Here is a 15737-nt window from a genome sequence, read left to right as displayed (position 1 = left end):
AAGTTAGATGCAACCGTATTTTGGAAATGTAACTGAAAATGCTTTGTTTTGGGGTGTTTTGAGAAAAATTGCTGCTTGACATTGCTTATACTACTATGAAGCAGTGGTTGTAAATGAAAACTTGAGCTTGTGCTCTAGTATTTTAGTTGGTGGAAAAAATATAAGTCTAGAAACTAAGAACTATTCAATAGGACATAAACTTAGATTTTCAGCAATTTAATTTTTTCTATCTTTTTCTATTTGTTTCCTGAAGTTATTCTTTGAAGCAAGCAATTTTACTGCTTTGGTGATTATTTACTCTAAGTTACATGTGCCTTTTCTCTTAGTAAGAAGAGATTATAAAGGACATTAGCAGTTTTTTTTTAAGAGATGAGAGGCTCCTTATTCACAAGTTGCACGCATTTAAAAAAAGTTTCTGAAAGGGCAGCACTGTGATAAATACAAGATTTAGAAGGTTCTTGGTGACATTGTCTGAGAGATGTTAGTGAAAGAAGTGGAAGAACATAATGCATTGCTCTGCATATCCTTTGAGACATGAAGATTACAGTTCTGCCACCACAGGATTAATGCAATGACAGTTAATAAGAGATTCTCAAGTCTGCACACTTGGCTGACCTTCACTGTCTCTGTAAACACTGGCTCAAAGCAAGGGCATTAATTTGCATTCCTTGTGGGATAAGAAGAAACAGATAGTAAAGCTAGATTCGCTGTGGTTTGACACATGAGATGTCTCTTCTCATGTAAAGTGTGGGAAGATGACCCTGAAGGCGTATGTAGGGGTTTCAATCAATGCAGGCTGTCTCTGAACAGGTAGAAACTTCTATCTGTGGGAAGATGGCTGGGTTTAGAACTGTAATTGTATGTGCATTTTAGTGTTTGGACATTGGATTTCTGGAAGACCAAGCTAAACTGACTTTTTCCGTAGAGACGTTTCATGAGAGCTTTCCTGAGTGAGGTCCTAGAGTATTAGGGGAGAAGAAGTCTTTTATTAAAACTGAGTTGTTTTTTGACGAGGGACAGAGGGATTGTATCTTTTGCTCGATACTAGGAGTTATTCCTCTACTATGTATGCTCAGTGTCACTGATTCTGGAAATTAACCTTGCACACTGCCTGTACAGATTGGTAGCAGTTAAAAATACTACAGGAAGAGAATATTTAATCCACCAGAGCTGGTGTAATCTGTAATAACAGCAAAGTTAATATCCTCCTTGATATGAAAGCTAATCTATTGGAAGCCTTTGTCCTTAGGAGGCAGTTCATAACAAGTTTGGGTTGAGATATGAAAATGTCAAAGCAAATTACTATGGTATGTTTAGTGTCATTGTTTTCTTGCAGATTAATATAAAGAAGAACACAAACAGTTCACTGAAAAGACCACAAGATAAAAGTACCAAAACAGGGTCTGTGAAGAAGGAGAAAGTTGTAAAGAAAGAAGAGGGTAACTATGTAATCAGATTTCTGGCTGTAATTATGTTATGCAGCAATAGGCTCAAAACACTTTCTTTCAAAGTATATTATGAATATACCTTGAGTTTTGAAAGCTGTCTCAAGTCCTGGTCACTCAGTGTGGTTGATAGGACACAGGCAGTGGGTAAAGAACATTAATTAAGTAATTAATATGGGTGTCTGCACAATGTTTTTAAGTTCAAACGGTCTGCTGCAGGCCAGCTGCCATTGGTACCAAGGAGCTGGTGGTACCTTGTCTCCCCCCACCTCTCTCCCCTAAGAGGGCAGCGTGTATGACCTGGTACTTGCAGAGTCCTTGGCACAACATGGCATTTGTGTGTGAAGAACTGGGAGGTCTGACCTATGTTTTGTTGTTCTCTGTCTAATGTTGAGACTGAACTTCAGCAGTGTTTAAAAAGCAATGGTAAGGTTAATACCAGCCTGGTATTTAAGCCTTTGCTGATTACATGTTTTCAGGCATGTGAATGATTCTGCAGAGGAAATGTGACTTCTTCAAAAACTGTTTGAAACAATGAGTTATATGTATTAAGTAATGCCTGTAGCTAAGAGTACTTCGTCCAGTTTGAAAACGACTGAAATTTTGTGGTTTTTTCACAAACTTACAGAAGTTTCATGGAACAGCTTGCTTTTCCTCATTCCCTCTGCCTCCTTCTCTTTTGTTTTGCAGGCCAGTTGGTCCAGGTGGAAGAGAAAGGCAAAGGCTCTGTTCCCTGGTCTGTTTATGGAGTCTACATTCAGGCAGCTGGAGGCCCCTTTGCGTTCCTTGTCATCATGGCTCTGTTTGTGCTGAATGTGGGCAGTACAGCTTTTAGCAACTGGTGGCTGAGCTACTGGATCAAGCAAGGCAGTGGAGTAAGATAAATAGCTTTTCTACTCTGTTGTGACTAACGGGCAGGAGGATTGCTCTCAGATACAAACCCTAAACAGTATTATGAGACCAAATGGTGCTTTGTAACTTAATAAAGTTGTAAGGCTCCCCAGGAGGTGATGTCACTAGAGTTCATCTCCAAGAGCTCCACTAATATAACAGTTCATGTGGTTTTACACTGCCCTCTTGTTCCTTGTCTTGGTTAGTCTTAGAAAAAGTGAAAATGGGAAGGGGAATGACCAGTTGCAGGAGGAATTACTGATTTTAGTTCTGTTTTTTGTTTGAATGTGACTTTACAACTAACAGGAGAATCTTGTTGAAATATATGGCTTTAAGCCAAATAACTTTGGGAAGTTTCTTTGAAGACTGGTGACCTGGGACAGTTTGGGACTTTCACTCTTGGGGCTTTGATTTCCAGATTCACATGTAACTGCAAGAATTTTTTAATGGGGAAGCAAACTCCTAACTTCAGAGGCAAAATAGTGAATTGCAGGTGGTCAACAATATTAAAATAAGCAATGAGGCCTTTAAACATGCTTAAAGACTAAAAAAAGAGAGAGAATGAGAATGTATGACAGTGACAGTAAAGAATTTACTGTGTACTGGCAGAAAATAACTATTTGATGAGAAGACTCTAGCCTGTCCAAGGTGAATCTTTCTGTGTAATAGGGGTGGTGGTGTGCAAGTATCTGGTGGTGTTTAGAAGAAAAAATGAGAGATTAGGAATCAAATTAAGTAGGCATAGTTGTAATATTTGCAAGTATATTGTAAGAAAAAGGCAAAGGGCTACAAATCTGCAAGTCAGGTATCCCTGCTAGGAAAAACTAGTATTCAAAGATTATTGAAGTACTTTGAAGAAGAAATATCAAGTGTGTGGTGGAAGGGGACCCAAGACAGTTAAATTCTACCACATGTAGTGTGTGTGCTTACTCCTTGTCTTAACTAACTGTTCACTGAAACCTTGAATTTTCTGCAGAACACCACTGTGACTTTGGGCAATGATACTGTCATAAGCAACAGTATGAAAGATAACCCTCACATGCATTACTATGCTGGCATCTATGCACTATCCATGGCAGTTATGTTGATCCTGAAAGCTGTTCGTGGTGTTGTCTTTGTAAAGGTATGTGCCAATGCTGCTGTTTCTTATCTCTCCTCTCCTACTTCTGCATGTTGATGTCATTGTGGTTCTCTTGGTCACCTCTCAAGAGACACTTCTGAACCTGAGGAAGTCAGATCACAGATTGTGAGGTTTCCATTAGTCATATCTTTGGGGTTGCACAATGCTTTCTGTTAAACTTCTGCTCAAATTAATTGCTTTGTCCCACTTGTTGGAAGTATGGAATGTGAGAAAAAAACCCTCTATGGTCGGAGAGGGAAAATAAGCAGAATGTTTTGGTGCCCAAGGGAGGGACAGTCAGGGGAAAGCAACATCCTTTCATGATGCTGCAATGTTTTCTGCATTGTCAGGGAACTCTGAGGGCATCCTCAAGGCTCCATGATGAGCTCTTCCGACGGATTCTGCGTAGCCCCATGAAGTTCTTTGACACTACACCCACAGGGCGGATTCTCAACAGGTTTTCCAAAGACATGGATGAAGGTATGTCCCACTGCATATGCTGCAAATCCCACATTCAGACCTTCCAGTTAACTCTCTAATACTCTACAGTCTCCTGCTGTTGGGGTGTTTGTACCCTATATCTATTGCCAAAAGTGTACTTGTAATAGACAAAGCAGGAACTGGGATGTACTGGGTTTTAGAAGGCAGCTGATATCGCAAGCATGTCCATTCACTTACAAAGAAGAGAATGTGCAGCTGCTTTTGTACCTGCAGACTGCAGGTGGACTCTTAGCAGTTAATGCAGGGGGAACCTAGTGTGCTGATGTGCAGCAAAGGTGATAATTAAGTCAGGACTGCATCAGTGCTATTTCTGCAAATAAGAATAATTGGAAAGACTAGTAGCATCTCAGAAGATAAAAGCACAACTAAAGAAAATGTACACTTTTAATTTGATCAAGCCATGGGATATCACTGTCCTTGTTGATGATGATGTCTGGCTGGACTGAGCTGATTTTATATGTTGTTTTAGTTTTTTGTACTCAAGGTCTTCCTCTTTTCCTTCCATATTTTTCAGTTGATGTTCGTTTGCCATTTCAAGCAGAAATGTTCATCCAGAATGTCATCCTTGTGTTCTTCTGCGTGGGGGTGATTTCTGGGGTTTTCCCCTGGTTCCTGGTGGCAGTGGGGCCCCTCATTGTCCTGTTCATGGTTCTGCATGTTGTGTCAAGGTAAGTGCATCAGCTGCTTTGATCAAAAGTAGAGATACTTTGACCTGTTAGTGAGGACATGAGCTTCTTCAAGACTATATGCATCAATGTAGCGGTTGGCATATGGTGGTTGTACATATCACTGAAAAGTGTTTCTTTCCTTCCAGAGTCTTTATTCGAGAGCTCAAGCGTCTGGACAACATCACACAGTCTCCATTCCTGTCTCATATTACATCCAGCATCCAGGGTCTTTCCACAATCCATGCCTACCACAAAGGACAGGAATTTCTGCACAGGTCTGTCTAGATATCCCTCTGAGATTGGTGCAGCACAGAGTAGGGTGCAGCAGATTCCATTCAGAAAGCTTTATTAACAGGTTCTAGAGCTGATAACATGCATTGGCTTTAAGAATGAAAATTACTTTTTGGGGGGATAGGGGGAAATGAGGGAGTACAAGAAGGGTAAGGGAAAACTCCCCAGCAGTCAACTGGGAAGAACAGGGCTGGGGTCACAGCTGAATGCCCTCTTCTTGAGTTCTCTGCAGTGCAGCAGGTGGGAATGATAACGGTGAGGACAACATCTTGGCCATAGTTTTTCCCTAGTAGTACATTAGGTCTATTATTTTTATTTTATTACTAACTTGTACTAAATTAGTAAAATTAGTTTATTTCCCTACATAGTAGATCAGGTTCTGCTCATACTTTCTATTGTTGGTTTTTCCTTGTGGTAGTGTTAGTGTTGGTTAGAGCACACTAGCAAAACCTTATTGTTGTGTGTGAACATTGAGCTGTTAATGTCTGTGTATATGTCTAATTGGGTAGCATTTATCAAGTAAGTGGTCATTCGCCACCTTGTTGTGCTCTGTTATTGGTTTTCTCAAGCATAAACTAAAATCTGCAGAACAAATGTTAGTGAGGGGAAGTGAGACATTTCTCACAGGGGTGGTAGTAGTTTCCCATGTGAACCTGCCAAAACAGTATCAGGGTCCTGTGGGTGTGAGGTCAGGATACCAGCAGTGTGGGAGCACAGGGAAAATGTCTACAGAAACTCAAGACACTAATGCACCAGTTTAGATGAAAGATTGCAGAGGTGCAAATAACAGTTCCTTAGCATTTTTGGTGCTAAAGCACAAAGGCATTGCACACTATGCAATAGTGATTGGGTAAAACTGAGTTGCATGATCAGAAAATCTAGTTACTGCCTTTGTGAATCTCTGAAGTGTCTCCCTTTAAATATACTTGCTCAGCTCTGCAGTGTCAGGATTGTAACGTAAATGGTTATTGATGTGTTTTAGTGTCACCAGTCCTGTCAAAACTGAGTGTAACTTCATTTTTTCACTTGTTTAATAAATAACACATCTTTAGCGTATTCTGAAGCACTGCTGCTGTTACCTGTAATTTGTAGCCATCGAGCATCCTCTGGGTAGTCTTGGATAGGTGAAGTTGTGGTGAAAGTGTGTAATGTCCCTGAATTTTGTTTTACCTTAGTATGATTTGTTGTTGTACATAGAACCTTGGTAATTTGACTTCTTAGTTTTGAGCTAGGTCAAAATGTGACATTATTCAGGAAAGCTTGTAGACCCTACTTTCATGGCCAAGTGTGAGACTTTGTCAATGACAATTAGTCTTCCCAGCATAAATTCTGATTCTGCAGCAGGGATTTAAGTAGCTCTGCTATTTGTATTTGTTTCAGGTATCAGGAGCTTCTAGATGACAATCAGGCACCATTTTACCTGTTCAGCTGTGCAATGCGCTGGTTAGCTGTGCGGCTGGACATTATCAGCATTGCTCTTATCACAACCACTGGCCTTATGATTGTCTTGATGCATGGCCAGATTCCTCCTGCCTATGCTGGGCTGGCTATCTCATATGCTGTGCAGGTAAGTTCACATACTATAATATTTCACTTTTAATATAGTTATTGCTTGTAAGTAAAAGTAACACACCATTTAAAAACGTTCCATAATCACTAGAATGGAAAAATAAGCTGTTAACCTGTTTGGAGGGGAAAGCAATTCAGAGTTAGGGCCTCTTTGCCAGCAGCCAGATTGTAAGGAGCTAGGTGCTTAAGGCTGCTGTTTTGAGGAGCTGCCTCTTTTTAAATTGAAACCATTCGTGGCTCTTTGTATGCTACATAATTGCAATTTTCCTGGCTATTTCCAGAAATTGGATTGGTGGTACATCAGACATCTGCCGAACTGATGTCTTCGTGTATTTTGCCCGCGGTCTGTCACAGCGAACAGCAGCCGGTCTGGTGGCTCTGCGGGTTGGAGTATTTGCTGTTAGAGCTGTCGTTTGGCCTTTCGTGCCTCCTGGTGGCAGTGAGGTGAAATTGCCAAACTTAGGCGGCTAATAATCAAAGCTGTTTCTTGTGGGAAACCTTTGTGAACTGCTTTCCACGTGATTAATAAATTACGAAAATTTAAAAATTAACAGTTAACTAAAATTACGTTGCCTTCGGTAGCTTTTGGTATTTGGCACCATATACCTGAGTACTTGTATCAAATATCATAGAAACATTTAAGTTGGAGAAGTCCTTTAAGATCAACTCCAACCAAGATCAGCACCTCAGTGTCCTTTTTGTATGGAAGGGCCCCTACTTGACCACAGTACTCGAGGTGCAGCCTCACCAGTGCCAACTGCAGGGGTATGATCACTTCCCTAGTCCTGCTAGCCACACTATCCCTTATGTTCATCTCTTCAATAATAAATCACAGCTCCCTAAATTAATTTTTCTCCCATCACTCCAGTTAACAGGATTATTCCAGTTTACAGTCAGACTTGCTTCAGAGACAGAAGCTCGTTTCACCTCAGTGGAGAGGATTGATCACTATATCAAGGTAGAAAGATTATATGTTCAAATGCCTGTTGTAAAATATCTTGTTGCTGGCATAAGTCAGCCATAGTCTGCCTTAGTACAGAGTGTGTGTTTCTGATCTTGTAAACATTGTTGCCTGTAATGTAATACTGTGGAGTGATTTTTCTTTTCATGAAGCATGTCCATGAGCATTAACAAGATGAATGGCCCAGGAGCTGGTTGGTAACTAAGGTTACAGGCAGCACTGAAGTTACATAAGGATATGGAAGGTCTCCAGATGCCTTCAGTCAAGAGTGGAGTGTGTGAAAAGGGTAACTGGGAATTCAATACACTGTTTTATAGTAAAAGGCTGTCCTTCATTCCAAACCTAATGGAACTCTTTCACTTAAACAGAGAACTGTTTGTTACTTGATCTACATGTAATTCTGCTTCATACTAATAAGTCTTCTTCTTTTTCCACAGCTGTCTGATAGAACATATTTCTATATGCTTAGACAGTCAAGGAATTGCTCTCATTGCAAACATGAGAAATGTGCTAGGCCTAAATGCTTAGCAAGCTGCTCTGATTGTTCTGATTATTTGCAGCCTCTTCATAACTAGGATTTGTGTATGCAGAACTGGGTGTAGGTCAGTGGAGAAAGTGTAGCCAGGAGAAAGCCCAGATTTACCAAAAAGATCTCTCTCTCTGAAGTTGTATTAGGGAATTTGTGTTACGTATTAAGTAAAAAGCCTTTCACCTCAAAGACTAGACCTAGTGGAAGACTAGGTAGAACTTCTGTAGAACTTTTTTAGTGTGTAGATTTAATACTGAAGAGGGAAAAAAAAATTAAAACTGCCCAGTCCTCCTGTGGCATCTAAGTAGAAAATTGCTGTGGTTGGAAGACTTGGTGACCACAGAAGCTGAAAACTGTGTCAGATACTGTTTGGTATCTCTCACTGGGCTGAGATGGGTTTATCACTATCAGGCCTTCACTGGCAAAACTTACAGTTTTTTGGGGGTTTTTAGTTTGTCTATCACTTTATATCGCTATCAATCAACACTTTCTGTGAGTTTTATTTGGATCTCTGGACAGCCTTTTTATTATGAAACTGTAAAACTGGCTTGAATATAAAGTGAAGGGTGGGTGAGCAATGGAAGACCAGGCAGGTTCTGTGCCTTAACTCCAAGGCTTGGCTTCTTTCAGTGTGGGCTCTGAGGCTGCTGTTAGGAGCACCAAGCTCAAAGTACTGGAGAACTATTGTAGAAGATAATTGCTTTTCCCAAACCCTTAGAGTACAATTAATCTGCTTTTAGCTAGATGTTGCAGATGTCCACAGCTGACATAGTCCCTATTGGATTTCTCTATAGTCAATGTAGGAAATGGCTATCTCTAGAGAGCAATTTATTGCCCATTCTAAGTGTTTATATTAGGATGAGAAAAATCACACTCCAGAAATGCCAGCTTCTTGTAGTGACTATAAAGGAGTTATAGGAGTTGACAGGGCCTTGTTCAGATGAAGATTGTTATTTTCTGTGTGTTTAAAGTTACATGAGATTAATCCTATGACAGGATTTCTGCCATTCTGAGGTTGCTTGTGCCAAATATGGGAAAGTAACCTTGGCTTTGTTCTAAGCATGCTATGAAGGCACAAGTTGGGTTTTCAGAGGCTCTGTTTTTCTGTTCAATCTGAACTGCTTAATGAGGGACCTATGAAAGGGCAGAGTAAAATAGCGAAAGTGAGCAAGTTGAAAGGGAAAGGGGCCTGACTGATTCATTAGTTTAATAGAGCAGGAGACAATTAGGAGGAGGGTACCATTTGTATGATGTGTTACTTGAATGTTTTCTGCTGTGTCAGAATCAAGAGGTGACATTGGCATGGCACAGTAAATGAGATGGAAATACAGCAGGTTTTCCATCCTGAAGCAGCCAGTCTTTTGAGTGCCACAAAACTCAACAGGAATGTGCTCATATGTAGTAGGCCTAAATTACGTTTTGAATCTCATTGCTGAAAAACATGGTTGTGTAGAAGGACCAATGTCATTATTAGAGGCAACAGAAGGGGCATAGCAGAGGGGTCAATGTAACTCAAACTTCTGAACCAGTGGGCCCACATCCTGCCACGCAGCTCATCATAAAACTTCCATAAACTGATATGGGCTGAGTCTGTAGGGAAGAACTCCTGCTGAAAGCTGCAACTGATAATTCTACTTTGTGGTGTTTTGTTTATTGGGAACTGACTTTTTTTTTTCTTAGACACTTTCCTTGGAAGCTCCTGCTAGAATTAAGAATAAAACTCCTCCTCTGGACTGGCCACAAGAAGGTGAAGTTGTTTTTGAAAATGCAGAGATGCGGTACCGAGAGAATCTCCCTCTAGTACTTAAAAAAGTGTCCTTTACCATCAAACCAAAGGAGAAGATTGGCATTGTGGGAAGGACAGGCTCAGGTAAGGAAAAACACTAAGCAGAGTTAAATTACTACTTTTTCAGAATGAGAATGGAATAGAGTGGGGCAGTCATATTGGTTCTCCTCTGTCTTCTTAGTGTTTGCATAAATTCTTAATTGCACAGGAGTGGTCCAGCAAGCCTGTCAGTGGTGGATTCTGCTTATGTGTATCCATAAGCAGCTCACTAGAAACAATAAAAAAAAATCCATTTAAAGTAGAGGCCTATCCTACTATGTCTGAACCAGTATGCTCATAATGTTGGTGCTCCAAGCCACTTACCGGCACAGAATGCTGCCTTCACCATGCTCATTGCAGCTTATTTTACTTTCTTGAAAGTTTTTTTGTACTGATGCTGTAGCCAGGTTTGGCTCCAAGCTATCTCAGAAGTCTGTATTGCAAAGAATTAACCCCTGTATTTAAAATTACTTCAAGCAGCTCCAAAATGTATCTTCTAAATAGCAATATTGCTGTGTTGGGTTTATGTGGTAAGGTTTTGGTAGTGGAGGTGAGGTGGCACTGCATGGATGGCTTCTGTGAGAAGAGATTAGGAACTGCCCCTACAACTGTGTAGAAGTTTAAATGTTGAACCCCAGTAATTGACCAGGATTGTTTGCCAGGACTTCATCTTTAAACCCTTTCCTTACACATGGACAGTTTGTAAAATGCTTTCTTATCTCAAAGCTGCTATGACTGTAGAAACACCAGTATTGTTTTTCCTGTCTTGTTTTTAGGGAAGTCTTCCCTTGGCATGGCACTCTTTCGTCTGGTTGAACTGTCTGGAGGCTGCATTAAAATTGATGGTGTGAAAATAAATGATATTGGTTTGGCAGATCTTCGCAGCAAACTCTCAATAATTCCTCAGGAACCTGTGCTATTCAGTGGCACTGTGAGGTTAGTGAGACCATAAGGCACAAAGGAAAAAGAGGGCTTCCCTCTTATACTTCAAATAGGTGCCTGGTGAGATGTCAGTTCTCAGGCATTCAAGTTTCTGGACTCTATTTTGGGAACACAAAACCCACAGCTAAATGATTTTGGCTATCCCTGTGCAGAACTGGATCTGACCGTTCTCTAAGAAAGTCTTGCTTTCTGTTTAGATTGGCTTGAAGTTTTTCCAACTCTTTTGTTTTTTAACTTCTCTAACCTTTGTGCTGGGAGCATCTCATTTCCTTGGCAAGGAAATTCTGTCAGTGGAAGGCTAGATGGGAATCATCCATCCAGATGAATTAGCATGCTGACTGCTCTTTATTCATTACTGAATAAAAATTGATTGTTTTCTTCTTCTCTGTCCAGATCAAACTTGGATCCTTTCAATCAGTACAGTGAGGAACAAATCTGGGTTGCTTTGGAAAGGACTCATATGAAGGAGTGTGTAAGTATTACGTGCCCTATGGGAGATGTTTCTGTTTTGGCTTTCAAACTTAAGTGTTGTGTTAGTAGCTTCAGAGACCTTCAGGTAAAGCTGCTTCTTTGCAAGTTTTTTCCCCTGATTTGCTATGCTTTATTTCTAGTAACGATGAAGGGTTTTTGGAGAATGTGGCATATTTCAAATGTTTACTTTTTTTAGTATGTAGTGTAGCAGTGTTGCTTCATCACAGGGACTTCTATGGTGTTAGAGTATTTCATGTGATTAGTTTTCTATATGTGCCTTAGGTGTGCATTCTACACTTACATTTGTGAGTGTAAATGTCACATGCACACTTATATGGAACTTAAATCTGCCCTTTGCAAGGCCTTCTGCAGCAAGTCTCACTGTCATGACATTTCCAATTATCCTCTTTTTCTTCAAGTCAGGTGGCATGGAGTGCATGTGTTGCTATAGTATGTGTGCTGCAGCAATTCCTGCAGGGGCTAGGTTTACTCTTCTCCTGATGAAAGACCATCAGGAAGTCTGTATTCATGGTGATATGATTTTGCACATGGCACATATTGTTTTTATAGAAATAAAATATTTTGTACTTGCCTCTTTCCTACACAGATCACCCAGCTGCCTATGAAACTTGACTCAGAAGTGATGGAAAATGGGGAAAACTTTTCAGTTGGAGAGAGGCAGTTACTGTGCATAGCTAGAGCTCTACTGCGTCGCTGCAAGGTGAGCACAGTCCTGCAGAGCAGGAGAATGCAAACTGAAAGCACTGAGTGAGCCTTTCTTGTGCTAGACTCATTCTGTCTGAGGAATCAGACCAACAGTTACTGCAACTCACAGAGTGCAGGGTTAGAACAACTAGGAAGGCATCTGTAGCCAGCTGCAGAAAATTATTGCTTGTTAGTGTTACTAATAGTGGGTCAGACTGGCCTAAACATTTATTCTGTGTCCTCTGACTCGTAAGCATCAGATTATTTCCTTCTTCCATCTTCTTGTAAATGTCAGCAAGTACTCGTCTTCTACATGGTGTTCCTCTAAACATAATCTCCAAGTGGAATTCAGGACCATGCTGTGCCAGTGAAGTTAAGGGTTTTGCAGGAATGGAAGACAGATAATAACTAAAGTTAAAAAGGACGTTTGGATTGAGATTTACGAAGATTCAGATTTTAACATCATCCTCTTCTTAAATATTGCACACTATATTTTAAGGTTCCCTCTGCATCCCTTTAAAAGCTAAGGCTACTCAGCCAAAGTTACTGCTCTCTCTGCAGTACTTTGACAAACTGAGTCTAGTCTTTGACAATACACCACTTCACATCAGTTTGAGAGGAAGAGTAACTCTTTCCAGCATAAGAAAGCTAGTAAACCTACTCAGTAGTGACTCATTCCAAAAGGAACAGTCATTTAGCTACTGAATGTAAGGTTGAAAACAGTGGAAACTTGAGACCCAGGTCAGAATTCAAGGATCTTGGGGCTCTTGGATGTGACCATAAAATGCAGGTGTGATCCATAGGGGTAACTTTGTTGCAGGTAATAACAAAGAAAACTGAAAGGGTGCTTGTACAAATGACCTTTGTGGCCAGAGCTCTGTAAGGACTACCAGTTGTGGCAACTCTTGGTCATGCTAATTCTGTCCACTCTCCATATTTTTATGTTCAGGGAGGGAAGGTGTTACTATGAGTTACAACCAGGATTGTCTTGCTTTTAGATTTTGATACTGGATGAAGCAACAGCTGCTATGGACACAGAGACAGACTTACTAATTCAGGAGACTATCCGGGAGGCGTTTGCAGACTGCACTATGTTAACAATCGCTCATCGCCTGCACACGGTGCTGGGCTCCGATCGGATCATGGTGCTAACACAAGGACAGGTAAGCAGCAAGGCTGCAGTTCCTGTTGCAGTCTGGCAGTGCCATGTGTGCCAGCTGAACTGAAGGAGCAGCTAGTATTGCAGGGTAGAAAGTCCTCTGTGTACAGCCACATCCTTGGTAATAATATTAAAAGAATATATTATTGCCCAGTTGTGACAAGGTCAAAGAGGGCAAAACTTCTTTTATGCTCCAGGTAGGTACCACAGAGTAATAGTCTCTCTTTTTTAAAAAAATTTTTTTGAAAAAAACACTTCCCTTTATAAGTTAAATCGGAGATTTGTAATAAAGTTAAACATCTCTTCTGGGGCTCAGTGACATTTTCCCATTGCTTTAATGAAGTCCTGTGCTATCAAACAAGCACAGGAGAGAGACTGCCCACTTTTTAGGCTTCCATGTGGGAGCCATAAACAATTAAATGTTAAAATATTTATCAAGGCTCCTGAAGGAAGAGACAGCAAAAACCCATAGTATCTGCCTCTGTTTGCAAGGGCCACCAGAGGTTGATTCCAGCTGGGTAGTTAGTGTTTGAGCTAAATCAAAACATTCCAGGTTACAGTATTTACACATCAATACACATTTACACAGCCTCTCTCACCTAAAGATTGCTGCCATGTTTTGGTTTCTTTACTAGTGCATCACAAGTCCAAGGGGTGGGAATCCATTTTCTGCTGGTTTTTACTGACATACTTAACCTGCCTTGTTTGCTTTCAGGTAGCAGAATTCGACACGCCGACTGCCCTTCTGGCCAACGAGAACTCGCGCTTCTATGCTATGTTTGCTGCTGCAGAGAACAAGGTTGCTGTCAAGGGCTAAAATTCAGGGCAAAGTCACCTTAATTTTGGAGAGCTACTCTCCCTGCCTGTGGCAGGGCCAGCTCTTCTTTCTTCTCCTTCAAGCAGATCCTTGCCTTTCCATCTTTTAATTTTTAGCACAATGTGTAAAGCCAGAGAGATTTTTAAAACCGTGTCAGAAGAATTCTTCGTGGTTTTATTATTGTATTTATTCCATAATCATATTACTAATTTTTTGTTATTAAATGCACTCTACAAATGGCTCAGGGAGCCATAGTTATAAATGTATCAGAGGCCTATAATGAAGCTTTATACATGTAGCTATATCTATACATAATTCTGTATATAGCCTATATTTACAGTGGAAATGTAAGCTGTTTATTTTATATTAAAATAAGCACTGTATTAATAACAGTGCATATTCTTTTCTATCATTTTTGTACAGTTTACGGTACCAGAGATCTGGCTTTATCAGACTGTATCAGACACCATTTTGTCTCTTACAGTTGGTCTTTTCCTAGTGCTGGATTTTCTGCGTGTCTGAGTGGAAGTGAAGCTTTGCAATAGTGTCCTTTATTGTCACATCTTTGTCTAGCGCAGGGGAGAAGAGCTCTGTGGTGTAACTCTATTGCATTGTAATTTATCAAAGCTATTTGGAGCATCTCTAATGTTCACTGCGGCAGCAGCTGCTGCTTCCCATTATGCTTTCCCAAAGCAGGATTTTTAGGGATCTCCTGAGTGGAGAACCATTTCTGGGTCATATTAAGGCCTCATATATTCTCAGTGTCCTGATACAGTACTTCTTATTGTATCAGCAGGGTTTATTTTAATGAAAGCAAGTCCAGGCTCTTCCTGCTTCACTGATCTAACACAACCAGAATCTAACTGTTCATGGAATGATCTGTGACAAATTAACCATAAGGTTGAAATCAGACCCTGTATGCTAGCAGGAAAGCCTTTTCACAGTTGCTTCAGCTGACTGGCTCTGTTATCTTGAAGCTGCTAATGCTCCTCAGAGGTTTAGGTTGGCTCTCACTGGCATGGGTAACACTAACTCTTTTCTGCTCACTTATACTGAAGTTAAACAACATCACTATTTCTTCTTTCTTTATCACACACTTGTTAAGGAAACAGTTCCCCACCCCACATTTTCTGGAACTTTAAAAAGGTTCCTGTTGATCAGGATGTAACACTGGTGTAGGATGTTGTTTTCTTACTGTAAAGAGACCTACCTCAGGTTACTAGGTCCTGTGTAGTATGTTGCCATGATCACTGTACAACCATCCCTGTTTTACAGGACCTGTGGCCCGGGTGGGCATGGTCGCTCCTATAATAGCTGTGACTTACTGAATGGTCAGCGTTGCATGTCGTTGTCAACTTGGACATTTTGTAGCCTTAGCATGTTTGCAAAATGTCTCATGGAGGCAGAAATCTGAAAAGTAAATAAAACTATTTTGGGTTTTGTAAATTTTCCTGGCTTAAGTGGTTTGTTTTGGCCATGTAAATTGCTTCTCACCTTTTTGAGCCCTGAAGGACAGTTTTTGCAGGCTGTTTTGTTTTTTTTCCTTGTCTATGCACCACTGCCTGACCTTTTTCCTTCTGGAAGTGTTTCTTTAAAAGTGTAGGGGATAATTTTTGTGCCCTCCAGCATTGGGGTGGCTTGCAATATATATGCTTGTGTTGAGCAGCACAGGGAGTAATAATTTATAGTGCAAGTATTCAAGCCAAGTAGCAATGGGAGAGGTCAGATGGAATACAGAAGATTCCTCTAAGGCTTAGATGTTTCCACTTTCTTTACCTGCAGGTGTTACTGTTCATAGTGTGACACGACTGCAAAGTCACAGCAACAAGCATTTCTACCACTA

At 40.6% G+C, this 15737-nt stretch overlaps 1 protein-coding gene across 3 annotated transcripts in view; it reads left to right on the top strand.

Annotated features, from left to right (window-relative positions):
• ABCC5 (ATP binding cassette subfamily C member 5) overlaps nucleotides 1–15737 on the top strand; it is a 47890-nt gene that overhangs the window by 29566 nt on the left and 2587 nt on the right. For all 3 annotated transcript variants that reach the window (XM_051626045.1, XM_051626043.1, XM_051626046.1), the window contains 14 exons: nucleotides 1337–1439; nucleotides 2136–2320; nucleotides 3313–3459; nucleotides 3807–3936; nucleotides 4472–4625; nucleotides 4772–4900; nucleotides 6297–6483; nucleotides 7354–7443; nucleotides 9656–9845; nucleotides 10577–10736; nucleotides 11136–11214; nucleotides 11821–11934; nucleotides 12917–13081; nucleotides 13793–13876. In XM_051626045.1, coding sequence (XP_051482005.1) covers nucleotides 1337–1439; nucleotides 2136–2320; nucleotides 3313–3459; nucleotides 3807–3936; nucleotides 4472–4625; nucleotides 4772–4900; nucleotides 6297–6483; nucleotides 7354–7443; nucleotides 9656–9845; nucleotides 10577–10736; nucleotides 11136–11214; nucleotides 11821–11934; nucleotides 12917–13081; nucleotides 13793–13876 — 1917 coding nt within the window. The remainder of the gene's footprint in view (nucleotides 1–1336; nucleotides 1440–2135; nucleotides 2321–3312; nucleotides 3460–3806; nucleotides 3937–4471; nucleotides 4626–4771; nucleotides 4901–6296; nucleotides 6484–7353; nucleotides 7444–9655; nucleotides 9846–10576; nucleotides 10737–11135; nucleotides 11215–11820; nucleotides 11935–12916; nucleotides 13082–13792; nucleotides 13877–15737) is intronic.

This window comes from Apus apus, chromosome 8 (assembly GCF_020740795.1).
Source record: "Apus apus isolate bApuApu2 chromosome 8, bApuApu2.pri.cur, whole genome shotgun sequence".
NCBI classification, from domain to species: Eukaryota; Metazoa; Chordata; class Aves; order Apodiformes; family Apodidae; genus Apus; species Apus apus.
This window is presented reverse-complemented; position numbering and strand designations above follow the sequence as displayed.